Source organism: Helianthus annuus, chromosome 9 (assembly GCF_002127325.2).
Source record: "Helianthus annuus cultivar XRQ/B chromosome 9, HanXRQr2.0-SUNRISE, whole genome shotgun sequence".
Lineage (NCBI taxonomy): Eukaryota > Viridiplantae > Streptophyta > Magnoliopsida > Asterales > Asteraceae > Helianthus > Helianthus annuus.
The window spans coordinates 81,965,327-81,981,722 of NC_035441.2; the positions used below are offsets into that span (position 1 = coordinate 81,965,327).

At 40.2% G+C, this 16,396-nt stretch overlaps 1 protein-coding gene across 1 annotated transcript; it reads left to right on the plus strand.

Moving 5' to 3' along the window:
• Positions 1–6,890: 6,890 nt before the first annotated feature.
• Positions 6,891–15,113, plus strand: LOC110877823 (LL-diaminopimelate aminotransferase, chloroplastic). Its single transcript, XM_022126035.2, has 9 exons — positions 6,891–7,045; positions 8,125–8,192; positions 8,318–8,434; positions 11,428–11,490; positions 11,591–11,695; positions 11,802–11,852; positions 13,539–13,859; positions 13,932–14,138; positions 14,629–15,113. The coding sequence occupies exons 1-9, from the start codon at positions 7,003–7,005 to the stop codon at positions 14,920–14,922; spliced, it is 1,269 nt and encodes a 422-aa protein (XP_021981727.1). The 5' UTR covers positions 6,891–7,002; the 3' UTR covers positions 14,923–15,113.
• The last annotated feature ends 1,283 nt before the right edge of the window (positions 15,114–16,396 follow it).

Consider the following 16,396-nt stretch of genomic DNA (forward strand, 5'->3'; position numbering starts at 1 on the left):
TAGACGTAATGCACTAACAGCCCCCTTGCCTAGAACTTCATTGATGACATATGGTCCTTCCCACCTTGGGGCCAATTTGCCCGGTTTCTCCGCATTTGATGCTTCGTTGTCACGTAAGACAAAATCCCCAGGAACAAAGGTGCATACACGTACGCGTGCATTATAATATTTTTCGAGTTTGGACTTGTACCTTGCTTCAGTGATGGCGGCGTTTTCGCGCCATTCTTCAAGAAGGTCTAAGTCCATTCTTCGCTCTTGCTCATTATTCTGCCTTTCCATGGCTATCATGCGCGGTGACGGAAGACCAACTTCGGCTGGAATTACCGCTTCTGAGCCGTAAACCAGGCTAAACGGGGTTTCTCCCGTGCTAGTCTTTGGCATTGTACGATGTGCCCATAGGATGCTGGGGAGTTCGTCGACCCATCCTCTGCGCGCTGTTCCAAGTCTTGCTTTTATGCCGTCAACGATCTGTTTGTTTATACTTTCTACTTGGCCGTTTGCTTGTGGATGCGCGACGGAGGCAAAATTATGCTCGATCTTCATTTCTTTGAACCATTTCTGAAGATCTTCTGAGGCAAAATTTGTGCCATTATCCAAGATGATGCATAATGGTAATCCAAACCTGCAAATAATATGTTCCCATATAAATTTGCGGATTACCATTGTTGTGGTTGAGGCCAGGGCTTTGGCTTCCACCCATCTGGTGAAGTAATCGACCGCAACGATGATGAATTTTACTGCGCCTGGCGCATCAGGAAATGGGCCAACAAGATCGATGCCCCATTGTTGAAATGGCCAAGCAGATGTGACTGGTACTAGCGGATTTTTTGGTCGGAGCGTCTTTGGCACGTGACGTTGGCATGCTGTGCATTTTCGTAAGATTTCTACCGCATCTACGTGCATTCCGGACCAATAATATCCTGCGCTCATTATTTTGGCTACTACCATACGCGGACCCGCATGTATTCCACACAACCCTTCGTGGATTTCTCTGATCAGGTATTACGCGTCTGTCTTGTCAACGCATCTGAGTAATGGTCCCATGAATGACTTTCTGTAAAGAATGTCGTCTGCCATTTCTTAGTTTACTGCTTTATTCTAAATTTTCCTGGCTTCTGCTTTTTCCTACGGGAGTTTTCCGTGCTGTAGGTACAAAATGATCGGGGACATCCATGATGGATTGCCGATCTCTATGATGTTGACTTGTTTGAGAGGAACAGAGGGATTGGACAGTACCTCTATGCGCACCTCTTTTGCTAAGTGTTTGAAGCTGGTCGCGGCCAGTTTGCTCAATGCGTCTGCATGTTTGTTTTCACTTCTATTTATATGATTAACCCTGAATGTCTGGAATTGGCTGATTAATGCCCGCGCTTGTTCAAGGTATAATGCCATAGCTTCTCCTTTAGCGTCATAATGGCCATTAACTTGCTCGGCTACTAGCTTTGAATCGACGTTGGCTTCAAGGTTTCTTGCTCCCATTTTAAGTGCTAATCGGAGACCTGCCAAGAATGCTTCGTACTCGGCTTCGTTATTTGTACTTCGGAAATCTAATCGTATAGCGTATGTAAGTTCGTGATCGTCAGGACTGACTAATCGAAGGCCTGCGCCGGCTCCGTCATCATTGGAAGCACCATCTGTATGCAGAGTCCACACCCTATCATCGAAAACAGGAATAGGGTTCTGAATTGCTTCGCACTCTTGAACTTTGTCGATGGGAACTTCTGTGGCGAAGTCTGCCAGAACTTGCCCTTTAATTGCCGGTCTTGGTCTATACAAGATATTATATCCCCCCAGCTCAATAGCCCATTTAGCCATCCTTCCCGCTACGTCGGGTTTGGAAAAGATTTGGCCTAAATGATAATTGGTGAGAACTGTGATGACATGGCCCGAAAAATACCTGCGTAGGCGTCGTGTTGCATGTACTAATGCCAAGACTAGCTTCTCTATCATCGAGTAACGAGTTTCTGGGCCGGTGAGCATCTTACTTATATAGTAAATTGGAGTCTGGATGTTTTCTCGTTCTACCATCAATACTACTCCTACTGCTACTTCCGCCGCAGACAGGTACAAAATCAATGGTTCTTTTTCTTTGGGTGCAGTCAGTGTTGGTAACTGAATTAAATACTCTTTCATTTGTTTGAATGTTGCTTCTGCTTCGGGTGTCCACTGAAAGTCAGTTTTCTTTGCGCAATTTCGCAGCGTGCTGATGAATGGGTAAGATCATGATTAGCCAAGAATCTGTTCAAGGCCGCTAAGCGCCCGGCGAGTCTTTGCATTTCTTTTATTGTTGTAGGCGATGGCATTAGCTGAATGGCCTGAACCTTTTCTGGATGTACTTTAAACCCATCTCTTGTGACTATAAAGCCCAAAAATTTCCCCTCTTCTATGCCGAAAGAGCACTTTGTTGGATTTAATTTCAGGTTTACGTTGCGCAATGAGTCGAACGTGCGCTGAATATTGTCGAGCATTGTGTCTTCCTCATGGCTCATGATGACAAGGTCATCCATGTATACCTCGACTGTCTTGCCAATGTCGCCTTTAAAAACTTTGTCCATCAAGCGTTAGTAAGTTGCGCCTGCGTTGCGCAAGCCAAAGGGCATTTTAGTGTAACAAAAGATGCCCTTGTCTGTGCGAAATGCAGTTTTATCTTCGTCTTCTTCCTTCATCTGGACCTGATGATATAGCCTTTGTAGCAGTCGAGAAAACACTTCCATCTGAATGACGCTAGAGAGTCGACTTTTTTGTCTATCTCCGGAAGCGCGTAGCAATCTCTTGGGCACGCTTTATTCAGGTCTTTGAAGTCGACGCACATTCTCCATCCGCCGATGTGTTTCTGTACCATTACTGGGTTGGCAACCCATGTATGATATTTAACTTCGCGTAAAATTCCCGCGTTGAGTAATTCTGTTACCTGTTCGTCCATGGCTTTCGCTTTTTCTTCACTAAAGCTACGCCTCCCATGGGCAACAGGTTCTGCTGTTGGTTTGATATTCAAGCAATGTTGCGCTATATCGCGTGGAACTCCCGTCATGTCTGCTGGGCACCATGCGAATATATCTTTGTTGTTGGTCAGCAACTCTTTTAATTGTTCTCGTGTTGCCGGTGAAATGGTGTGTCCTAGCAGGATGGTCTGTTCCGGATATTCGATGTTCAGGACCCATTTCTCCGGCTCATTTGGTGCTGAAGGTTTGGCTACCTTTACCGGTGGCTCGTCATCTACGTACATGACCTCCTTGCTTGAGTATAGAATTGCTACTCCAGTCTCTGTTGGAAATCCGCATGCAGCGTGTGGGATAGAGGTGATCATGCTGAATTCTCTTTGTGACCTTCTCCCGAGCAAAACATCATGTTGCGATGTTGCCGGCATGACCATGAAATTTACTGTGACTGTTCGTGAATGCTCACCATCTGATAGAGTCACAGGGAAAGCTATCTGCCCTAATGGGAATACAGCTTCGTTACAGAATCCGGTGAGAGGGAAATCAACCGGTTCTAAACGTGCTTTGTCTTCCGGATCGAGTTGTTTGAAACATTGCTCGTATATGATGTCCATCGAGCTTCCCGGATCTATGAACATATAGTCTGTCCGGTAATGGCCGAAGATGCCGGTAATAATTACTGGTCGTTCTTCTTGGGGCCCTCCAGGAACAACGGGAAATACGACTTGTTGTTCCCTCCAATGTTGATCATGGTTCCGCTTATGTGGTCTCCGTGACGGACCTCCTTGAACCATGTTTATTTGTTTTGGTTTAATTTCCTGATAACTGTTATTTCTGGACTGTGTGTCGAGATTATGACCAAATTGGATGGCCTTCTAACAGGGTGTTAGTAGGTCCAATACTGTCATGTTGATTTTTTCACCAGATCTGATGTTTGGGGATTCAGATCTGATGTTTTTGTTTGCTCCCTTGATTTCAACAGTCTGGGTTTTTTGGGTTGTGGAACCCTTGGATTCAAATCGGGGATCTGATGAGTGAAACAATGAATTCTCTGCCATGTGAAAATAGAGAATAAAAAAGAACTGAATCGAAACGAGATGAAAACTGAAAAAACAGGGGAATCGGTGGGCGCCAATGAAGAAACACTAGATAAATGGTCGGAACCGAAATATCTAGGGGGTTTGAATCCGCATAAAAGGTTAGCTTCCACTCGACTGATTTAGGTCCGATTGACCTTCTTCTCCGATAACTCTGCAAAAAAGAGCACCGTTAGCCTCGTCAAGGGGAGAAGGGGGTTCTCTCCTTGACTCGACTCCGACGTGAGAATAAGTATTGGTAATGAAGAAGAAGATGTATTTAGTAAGTGTGTGTAACTTGTTTCATACCTGGGTTTTATCTCTTATTTATAGCCGAGAGTCATTTGGGCGGGAAAACCTGTTAGTGAAAAGTTAACGGAAGATGCTAACCCCGTAAGCGGTTACATTTCCTTCCGTTAAGCTTTCTGATCTGACGTGAGAGCACACGGATTGTGACTTAGATCGAAGGCTGGGGATTTGCCACGTGTAAAGTGATCAAGTGGAGATCACTCTCTACTCTCTATTTACATGCCTCCGTTGTGATTTCAGGGACGTATGAGATGATGACACATATCCAGTCGGTTGTAACCGTCTTGGTAGTGCACGACTGTATTCCTTCTAGAAGACTACTGCTGTAATCTGGTGTGACACCTTATCGTGTGGAGACAGGTAGATAAATAATTCCCAGGTCTGGGTAAATAATATCCAAGTCTGGATATAAAGGCGGGAGTATTATCTCAGGATTTTCATCCTTTGTTTATGGGAGAAAGCGCAAGGGTTTATGATTTCCTTTGGGCGCGCGAGTGTTTGCCAGTTTGACTGTTTTTTAGATCTGTTTGTAGGACCAGTGCGCGGCCGCGCAAGGTATAAGGTTTGATCAGTAAGGTTTTGGTATGGTTCCCAGCACCTTTTATGAGGTTTTTAGGACCTTACCCCTTCAGGGTCCTCGACAAAATAATCCACCATAACGGTTTCGTGGCCACTCCCACGATCACGACGAACAAAACGTTTCTTACTAGATGTGCTTGTGTCTTGTAGTTCGGGTCCGTCGATGAGATTTTGGAAAAAAAAAAGAGTAAACTGCCATTTTAGTCCCTGAGGTTTGGTTACTTTTGTCACTTTAGTCCAAAACTCAAACCTTTTGAATCTGGATCCCTATGGTTTCACTTTTATTGCCAACCAATTTCCATTATAATTTTATTATAACACATTAAAACCTATATAAGTTAGCAAACTTTTTGTGCATAAGGACTTGTAAGTTGTGCTTTGGGTGTTTTCAAAAAAAAACTTGATTTTTTTGTTTTAACCCAAAAGTTTGTACATTTTCCAATTTTAACCCTACATAATTTGTTTTTTTAACTTTAACCCAAAACTTTTCATTATTTGCAATTTAACTTCAACAACTTTTATCACTTATACTTTTCATCTTTCGCAAATTTTCGTTTTACGTATAGTTCTAAAATTTTCGAGTTAATACGACGCAACGTGCATGTGTGGTTCAACGTTTTTACCTCTATTTTTCCATGTTTGACAGGTTCGTCGCAATACGCATATTATAGGTTGAGTCAGTGTTGGCTGTCGATGACGGTTGTGTGACATTAGTACTATTTGACACCGTTTTACGCCCCACCGCAACGCGGGGTGTGCTTTGGGGATTTTTCAAAGAAAAAATTGTTATGCATATGGTTGTCGTAACGTTGGCTTTGGGGGTTTCCCAAAAAAAAATTGATTTTTTTTTTTTACTTTTCACCCAAAAGTATTTCATAAATTACTTTTAACCAAAAACTATTTGTTTTTTTACTTTTAACCCAAGACTTTTTATCTTTTACAATCTATCCCCATAACTTTTTTTACTTTCAACTTTGGTCCTTTATAGTTTTCATTTTCCGCAAATTTTGCGCTCTATGCTTGGTTCTAAATTTTGTGACTTAACACATCACAGCGTGCGTCTTTGGCTTAACGTTTTTACGTTTCGTTCTAAATTTTGTGAGCTAACACGACGCAACGTGCGTGTGTGGGTGAACGTTTTTACATCGTCTATTTTCACCCCGTTTGACAGGTTTAACATAATGTGTGGGTCGTAGATCGACTTAGTTATAAATAAAGAATCTCTGCCGCATTGCGGCGGGTCGTAATCCTAGTTATTAATTAAATTAATAATAACACTAGATAACCCTTTGACCTCATATGCACAGATATTATCATCTTTCCCAAAAATCATCTTCTCCAAACCCTCCCAAATCCCTTGTTCTACTATAATCTTCTCCAATGGACTGTACATTGTACCTAAAGTCGAGACACGGGTTAACTCCTTGCCAACCCATTTCCATCCACTGCTCAGAGATCGATCCTCAGGGACCCAGATTCAAAAGGTTTGAGTTTTGGACTAAAGTGGCAAAAGTGATCAACCCTCGAGGACCAAAATGGCAGTTTACTCAAAAAAATTATGCTATTATTGGGTGGGAAAAACGATGGTATTTCTTCCATCATTTTTAAATAAAATAGGGGTAGAGATTTAGTTTTAGAGAAATGAAGAAATGGGTTGGTGTGAATTTGTTTAAAATGAGTTGGGTTTATGTAGTTTAAATATATAAAAAAAAAAAAAAAAAAAAAAAAAAAAAAAACTTTTCTTAATATAAACGGCTATATAGCTGTTACATTCAAACAGTCAAGCCAACAACGGTCATATTCCAAGCGGTGAAAAGTCCTCCCGCAATTCAAGTCCCCGCACGGTGAAGGGGTTCACCGCCTGTGCACCCTAATATATCAAAGAAGAGGGGCTAAATTGTAAAACTTGAAAGAGAGAGAGAGAGAGATATCCTGTTTTCCACTGACGTATACGTATCTAATGTTTATATTATATATATTAGTGGTTAAATGATGTATGATTCGTCTGAAATTCTATTCTTATTCTCTCGTCCACAACCTCAAAGTTAATATCTCAAGGAGTAAAATAACACTATAAAAAGATCCAAATCAGAATCATCATGGCGTCATCTTCATCATCAAACATTCAAAAGGATCCTTCAAGTAAGTTAGTTTGAAACTTGTATGATTGATAACATTTGTAGAATACATTATTCTATAGATTTTGCTTCAACTTGTTAATAATCTATGCTCAATATGTGAAAAGGGTCACCTTTATGCTTAAAATCATGCTTTCAGATCACATGTTTGTCATGGTGGGGTGATTGATTCTGCTTCAAATTAGAGAAGTCTATGCTTATCTTGTGAAAAAAGGACCATATTTTCTAAAGACGAAGCAGGGGTATAAATGAGCCTAGCCGTTCAGGATCAGCTCAGCTCGTTAAAAACTCGAATTGAGCCGAGCTTAAACAGGCTCGAGCCTAAAAATAAGCTTGTACAATAAATGAGTCTGAACTGAACTTCACTTATCTATCTCGAGTTGGATCACAAGCCTAGACAAACCTGTTATTTATATAATTTTTATTTTGATATATTAAGTATATATATTTACATAATAACAGTTATTATATATAAAACTATGATAAAAATAACTAAATAATAAATACTCATCATCATCATCGTACTCAGTAAATCTTACCAATACCAACAGCAAAACTAAGGTAGAGTCTAAAGAGGTTAAGATGTAGACAGCCTTACTACCTCTTCTACCCCGTAGAAATAGCGTGGCTGCATCCAGTGAGACCCCCAGCTCTACAGCAGTTTTGCATCAAGCCTTGGACATAAGGCACATAACACTCAGCAATTGGAACAAAGGCCGATTAGTGAATGTACCCTTTTGTCTTTCGGCTATCAACGCCACCACTTGATGCATGATTAACCGTCCGCCGCTTTTAACGTTATTTTAACAAAATTAGTAAAATAATTTTAAAATTAGTGCAATTTCACTATCCCCCCCCCCACCCCAGGGCCGCACACCGCAAGCGGGCGGGCGGGATTAGATAACAAATATTACGTTATATAAATTATAATTAAATAATATATAACAAACAAGCCGAGCTCAAGCCTAGTCGAGCTTGGGCTTGTGTTTGGCTCGGCTTGTTTGGACACTTAGTATGTAGTATATAACATTTATGTACAACCAGTTGACTGGTAAAACTATGAATATGTGTTGCTATTCTCAGCTTACAAGACTAAAGTCTCAAGGAATGAGAACATTGCTAAGCTTCAAGCTGGTTACCTCTTTCCAGAGGTATGTACAATCACTGTCATACGTTACTTGTAGTTTCAAATGTGGTGGTTAAACTTTGGTCAATATGTGGTCCTTTTCATCAATTGGAGATGAGATGCAAGCATTTTTCGTGTGTTGGCTTACAGGTTCGTAGAAGGAAGGCTGAACACGTGTTGAAGTATCCTGATGCACAAGTGATAAGCCTTGGAATTGGTGATACTACCGAGCCCATCCCAGAAGTTATCACTACTGCCATGGCTAAGGTATTATTGCACTTAGCTGCATTTTGTTCCCTGTGTCCTTGGTTTTAGAAAGCGCGCCTGAGACACATGAACCAATATGGAAAACGCCTTAGGGTCTGTAGAAGGCTAATGTAATAGCTGAAGTTTGTTTCGATAAGCAAGAATCATCCGAGTCCAGAACATGGGCCTCGGGCCTGTTTACATTTGTTTGTTTTATGTCTATTAGTATTGGGTCAAAACAATAGTTATGTTTATGTATTTTAGTTGGGCCGTAGGCCACCAGTTTGGGTCGAAGGATTTGTATGTCCAGTCCATTAAACAGCCGGTTATTGATGAGGAAGTTGGGCCAAGTAGCGAACCGGTGTGTCTCCATAACCGAATGGCGGTTATTCAGAATCGTCACATCTCTTTTGAAACAACGTGACTGTTGGAGACATGCCTCTTGATCCCTATAAAGCCGCTGCCAAACTTCCCTATCAAACCGGTAGTTATCAGTGTATTCGAACGTGTGTATTATCAAGTTAGTTATCATATTCAAAGTTCAGTCAATCAAGTTTATTCATTCGGTTAGTTATTGTTTTCTGCAAATCATTCTCGTTTCAATTAGTTATCATGAATTCGTGTGAGTGTTGTGGTTTGTACGTGAATGATTGTGTTTGTGGTCACAAGTTCATCCGTTCCGATTGGTCCTGGGTTTCCGATGACGATGATACCAACATTGGTATCAGAGCCAAAGGTTTAACAGGAACCGGAAGGAATTGTGATCAAGGAGAGAACCGAATCGGTGGAAACAAGGGGAAATCGGTTATGACCGATTTTGGTGATGATGTGTTTGTTCGTGGTGGAGAGTGCGGCCGGGCGGCGGAAGTGGATGAGTACGCGCAGGGGAAGCCAACCATACGAACCGGGGTATCACCAAAAGGAAAGTTTCCAAAGAAAGTATTCAGAGGGGGTTTCGTGAAGAAGAACGGGAAGAAACCCAATGCACCAGTGGGTAGGCCAAGAAAACCGGGGGTTCGGTGTTTCAAGTGCAAGAAGTTTGGCCACATCGCGTCGATTTGCCCTAGTAAGTATATTATATTATCACCTTTACCAGTCGAGTGTGATTATATTGTAAAGGATACTTGCGGGGGTAAGTGGGATTCAATTTGGGTCGTGGATCCTACGTTTAAGACGCACATGACGGGAAACCGTAATTTGTTCAAGTGTTTTAAAAGACACTTTGGGGTTGTAAAGAATGAAAGCAAGAAGGATGTTTCGTTTGTTCATGGAATTGGTGAAGTAAGGGTGCCGGTGGACGGCAAGGACAAGACAATTCCGTGTGTTAGTTACGCACCAAAACTTGACAGGAATGTTCTAAGTTTGGAACAACTCCTGTTTCAAGGAATCGAGACGGTTACTATGGGTGAAAAGTGCGTATTGAAGAAGATGTTCGGTTGTCGATCAAAGGGTTTTGATATTTACGAAGACAAGTCGGAAACCGACTTGGAACAAGATTATCTTGACGCCTTTTATGATAATCTTGGGGTCGACAATGGGTACAAGAAAGAAAAGGAGGAGTTTCAAGAATGTTTGGGGGATTACTATGAGCGAGAATTTGAAAAGTCAAAAAATATAAAGAAAGTGTATGATGAACGCCCAAGTGCAAGGAAAGTCGTGTACTCGAAAAAGGCAAAGAAAGCTTTAATGATTTACCTCGAAGGCGAAAAGGATAATCCACACCAATCAAGACAATTACTTCGGGAACGGGCAATAACTCTTTCTCAACTCGAGGAGGATGTTGTTGAAAGGGGTTTAATCATGGAAAGTTGTGTCGAACCAGGGGATCTAATCACCCTACACGAAGAAGTCAAGAAGCATCCAAGATTCTTCGACGCACCATTCGAAGGAATTTTGGTTTGGTTCATCACTAACTTTCTTGGAATTGTTTGTGAGAAGGCAATGCCACCGGAGTTAATTGATGGTCGTGATGTTAGCCTCATTTTACTACACCGCATCGTAAGGCACAATGGTGGGCTTGATGAAATAACGGCAAAAGACAAATGGGGCGAGATATCGGAGAAGTATGGTTACGACAAGGACGACGCTTATGAAATGAAGGTTGCATTCGTTTACTATCTAGAGTTGGTCGAATGGTACTTTGATTACATCAAGAAGGAGCGTGCAAGAGAGAAAGTTGGTATGGCCGAGAGCTCGAGCAATTGCGGATGGATCGAAGATTCAAGTGATGATGACGTGGTGGTGAAGATCGAAGTCACCAACAACCGCAAGGAGTAATCGGATCGAAGAGCTCGGACATTTCTTGCTTAAGGGGGAGAATGAAGTTTGTTTCGATAAGCAAGAATCATCCGAGTCCAGAACATGGGCCTCGGGCCTGTTTACATTTGTTTGTTTTATGTCTATTAGTATTGGGTCAAAACAATAGTTATGTTTATGTATTTTAGTTGGGCCGTAGGCCACCAGTTTGGGTCGAACGATTTGTATGTCCAGTCCATTAAACAGCCGGTTATTGATGAGGAAGTTGGGCCAAGTAGCGAACCGGTGTGTCTCCATAACCGAATGGCGGTTATTCAGAATCGTCACATCTCTTTTGAAACAACGTGACTGTTGGAGACATGCCTCTTGATCCCTATAAAGCCGCTGCCAAACTTCCCTATCAAACCGGTAGTTATCAGTGTATTCGAACGTGTGTATTATCAAGTTAGTTATCATATTCAAAGTTCAGTCAATCAAGTTTATTCATTCGGTTAGTTATTGTTTTCTGCAAATCATTCTCGTTTCAATTAGTTATCATGAATTCGTGTGAGTGTTGTGGTTTGTACGTGAATGATTGTGTTTGTGGTCACAAGTTCATCCGTTCCGATTGGTCCTGGGTTTCCGATGACGATGATACCAACAATAGCTAGATAAAGAAATTATTAATGATTTATTTGATAAAAAAGGCTGATATTTTAAAACAGATGAGAGATAGCTTTTATCTTTTATTGATGTTGTTTCATAACTCTGTTTGGCAGAGAGCACTTGGCTTATCTACCGTTGAGGGTTATACTGGTTATGGAGGTGAAGGAGGTGAAAAGGTATCATAGTTTTTGATTTTAGAGCAATCAAGTAAACTTATTATGAACTGGATTAATATGCATATTAACTGGTATTAACACACATCTTCGTATGTTCCAGCAACTGAGAGCTCGTATTGCTTCAACGTTCTATGCAAACCTTGGCATAAACGAAGATGACGTATTTGTATCTGATGGTGCAAAATCCGACATTTCTCGCCTTCAGGTGTGTTTTCCTCACATTCTTGTTTGTGTTTTATTCTTCTTTTCTTACTTACTATCGGAATCATACGCATTATCAACATTTCATCTAGTTCATTTGCATTTGACAGGTCCTATTTGGGTCTAATGTTACAATGGCAGTGCAAGATCCATCATACCCGGTAAGCAGTTGATATCTGTATTGATTAAATTTAAATTTTGAAGGGAAAGTCTTTGGTTATCAAAAAGGTACTGTGTAAACGAGTCGAGCCCAAGCTTTCCTAAGCTCGGCTTGTGAGTTTATAATTTAATGACTAATTTATATAGTTATTGTTACATATATTTATAACTATAACTTTTATATACAACTTTATCTATATTTTTTACTTATTTTTATCATAATTTTATAAATAAATATTAAATATATTAAATAGGGGGAGGGTTATCTTGAGAACGCTTAAATATTGCGAGAACCGTGAGAACGAATGAAAAAAAAAACACGAGAACTTGAACAAAAACAATTCAAATTTAAAAAAAAAAATTACACTTATAATTATTATTCGAATACAATGTTAGAAATTTAATTTACACGTTTAAATTTTCGTGAATTCGTAAATAAAGAAAATTTACACATGTACGTTTGCCATTTACACATGTGTAAATTTAACAAATTTACACATGTGTAAAAAATCTAATAAGAGTGATTTTGAGAGGAGAAATGAATTATTTGATGTTGTAAATTCCTTTTTTAATGTTGTATTTTAATTACAATGAGGGTTGTATTAAAAAAATTGGTTTTGATTGGTTTTTTTATTCGTTCTCACGGTTCTCACAATATTTAGCGTTCTCAAGATAACTATCCCCTATTAAATAGAAGTTATATAAATGAAGCTTGGGCTGGTGCTCATATATTAAACAAGCTTATTTTTAGGCTCGAGCTCGTTTAAGCTCAACTTGATTCAAGCTTTTAGTGAGCCGATCTCAAGTAGCACACGCGCACAGGGCCGGTTATAAGGGTGTTCAGGGTGTGCACCAGAACAGGGCCCAAACAATTAAAGGGCCCAATTTTTTTTATGTTTTCTTTATATATAATATTAGCCCACTATTTTTACAGGCCCAAAATTTGTCAAAACTTGATTATAGGCCCAAACCTGCAGGCTGAGGGAAATCAAAAGTCGCTTGCGTGCGATGTGCGAGGATTTCTGATCAAAAATTCAAAGACCAAAGTGACAAAGTCATCGATCAAGAACGTTGCAGCCGTATTTCTGCGAATCGCACCTGCCATCGATCACCAAACGCCACTGCAGTGCTGCACCTTCCTTCCCTGCGAATCGCGATTCACTTCAGCCGTTCAGGTATTTGAATGTTTTATGTTTGTTTTCTTTTGTCTTAATCGTTGAATATGTTGAATATGTACAGTTGAAAACAAACATATATTAATTTTTATATGTTGAATATGTACGTAACTCACCGTTCAGGTATTTCACTAAAATCTAGTTTGAATATGTACAGTTGAAAACTCATACAATACAATAACCTATTATATGTTTAATGTTTAGTTTGAATATGTACAGTTTAATACAATAACCTCTAGTTTGAATAATTTTTTTTCTCTCCAAAATGTGTACTTTTAAGTCATGAATATTAGTGAATAGTGAGTTACGTAGATACTATCATAGAATCAATTATATGTTTATATGAAGATTTGCGAATAGGGCCCAAATTTTTTATCTCGAACAGGGCCAAAAAATTTTTTAGGATTTTCGGAGACGGCCCTGCACGCGCAGCTTGGCTAGTTTACACCCCTAGGTAGTTTCTACAAGACCATTTACGTTTGCAACTTATCGTCAGTCTTCATACGTTTTCAGGCTTATGTAGATTCAAGTGTGATTATGGGTCAGACAGGGCAGTTCCAAAAGGATGTTGAGAAATATACAAACATAGAATACATGAAATGTACTCCAGAGAACGATTTTTTTCCTGATTTATCTGAAGTTTCTCGAACAGACGTCATATTTTTCTGTTCGCCCAACAATCCAACGGGTTCTGCTGCGTCAAGGGAGCAACTGATTCAGTTAGTAAAGTTTGCCAAGGATAACGGGTCCATCATCGTTTATGATACAGCATATGCCATGTATGCATCGGGTGACACCCCTAAAACCATCTTTGAAATCCCGGGAGCCAAAGAGGTAAAATTAACATGTAAAATTTACTTTTTCTAAGGATAAAGGCCTTGATTGGCGTGTTTTGGTGTCTAGCAGGTTGCGATTGAAATCGCATCTTTCTCTAAGTATGCTGGATTTACAGGAGTTCGCCTCGGTTGGACTATTGTCCCGAAAGAAGTTAAGTATTCAGATGGGTCTCCTGTGGCTAAGGACTTCAACCGCATTGTTTGTACTGGCTTCAGCGGGCCATCAAACATCGCGCAAGCTGGTGGCCTTGCATGCCTTTCTCCTGAAGGTCTTGAGGTGAGAGCAACTTGGACTGCATCTGTTGTTGATTGGTGGTTTATATTCTCACATGGGCCAAGATAAGGGTGTAAACGAGCAGAGCCTGGCCCGAGCTCGCCTAAGCTCAAGATCGGCTCGTTTAACTTAAGAGCTCGGTACTTTATTTCAAAAGCGCTATCTCGAGCTCTACGTTTAGAGTTCTAATTCTAAGGCTCGAGTATGTACATTTATTATTTATAGCTATTTTCATACATATTTATTTTTATATTTAAGGTAAGATGTACATTATTTAGTTAATTTTTTCATAATAAGTTTATAAAATAATAGTTATTTTGTAATAATATATATTTAATATCAAACAAAAATTATATAAATAATAGGCTCGTTTAAGCTCAGCGCAATTCGAGCTTTAAGTAAGCCGATCTCGTGTAGCTCACGAGCGACTTAGCTCGTTTACACCCCTATAATTATATACATACAGTATAACTGTTTTTTCTAATTCTTCCAGGCTATGCATCAAGTGGTTGGGTTCTACAAAGAGAATACAAAGATTTTAGTGGACACATTTACTTCACTTGGTTTTAAAGTATATGGAGGAAAACATGCTCCATATGTGTGGGTCCACTTCCCTGGTCGAATCTCATGGGACGTGTTCAGTGAGATTCTTGAGAAGACTCATGTTGTGACCACACCTGGAAGTGGGTTCGGACCCGCAGGTGAAGGGTTTGTTAGGTTCAGTGCCTTTGGCCACAGGGAGTCTGTGTTGGAAGCCTGTCGCAGATTCAATGAGCTCTACAAGTGAGCAGTGGGTTTATAGTTCTAAAACCATTAAGTAAATAACTGATGATGTACACACAATAGGCAAACAACCTGCTTGTGGAAGGAACCTTCTGCCGCGAATAAAGATCCTAAACCCAGTCCACTGTTCTTGTATGTAAAATAGATGTAAGAGAGACACAGCTTCTGAATGAATGGTTTGGTTTCACGATTTAACTTGCTTGGCCTTTAAATAGCACACATTTATGGAGCACAAGACTTTTTTTAACCAAAACACCACCCAAAAGTAGAATCTGTGCAATTATCTATTCTTGAGCTTCTTATGGGATAGATAGAATTTGAAATTCGCATAGCATAAACGTCGAAAAAAATTGCCATTAAAGAAGAAATAGTCTCTGCTTCCTTCATGCAGTACAGATATGCCAGAAAAGCAAGCAACATGAGCCAGAGTGCGTAAATTTATCACTATATGAACCAGCATGTGAAAATCAATTTGGTGATTTAAAAAAGGCAACAAAAGTAGGGTTTTGCTAAAGATCTCATCTTTTAGATGTGAAAGGCTTTCGTGTTGAACATGCATTTACAGTTTCAAGAAAAATCATGTTATATGTTTCTCTTGATTCTGGAAACACATGATGAATGTTTTTTTTTATATTTCAGCATTTTTGTAACCTCCAGTATGTTTGTAAATAGCTTCTCACATTCAGTTAAGGCCATCCTAGGGCCGGCCTGTAAGGCTTATCAATCTAGGCTAAGGCCTAGGGCCACCAAAAAATAAGGGCCTCCAATTTTGTTTCCTTTCACATATTAGACTTGTTTTTTGCCATTTAAACAACGTTTCTAGGCCGAAGATTTTGGATTTACACTAGGAGTCTGCATTGTCCACGCACACCACATCAACCCTCGTTACTTGCGACGTCTTTTGAGTAATCAATGTGAAACTGATTGCGGATTGAGCGAAATTAGGGCCAAGATTAGGAAAAATCATCGCTATGGTTATTCAACGTCTCAAATCTCAATCTCAATTCCTTTATACCAATTCAATAGGCCCTGACTTTGTAGTTCGTTTAGGGTCTCCAAAAACGTTGGAACGGCCCTGGGCCATCCGTAGTCATAAAGCCCCTTTGTGGGCGTTATGCGACACGTGTCGTGCCACGTCACACAGGGGCGTTATATCACTAGAGACCGTAGTCATAAAGCCCCTACCCATCATTACCTAATTATTAATTTTCATTTTTATTAATTAACTAAAAAAACACTAACTATTTTTTAAATGGTCAAAGTTTTGAAAATCCCCTCCATCACACCGCTATCACCATACCGCCCCCCACCATTTTCTTCCCCCATAGCGCTGCCCGTCATAGTGTTCAGGGCGCTATGGGGCGCGACCAGCCAAAAATTCCCATACATAGCGCCCCACTACAGGTACTCTTAGATGAGCTTAAAACTCGACTTTTATAAATCCAGCCAACTCACGTGTTTCTTGTTATAGATTTAAA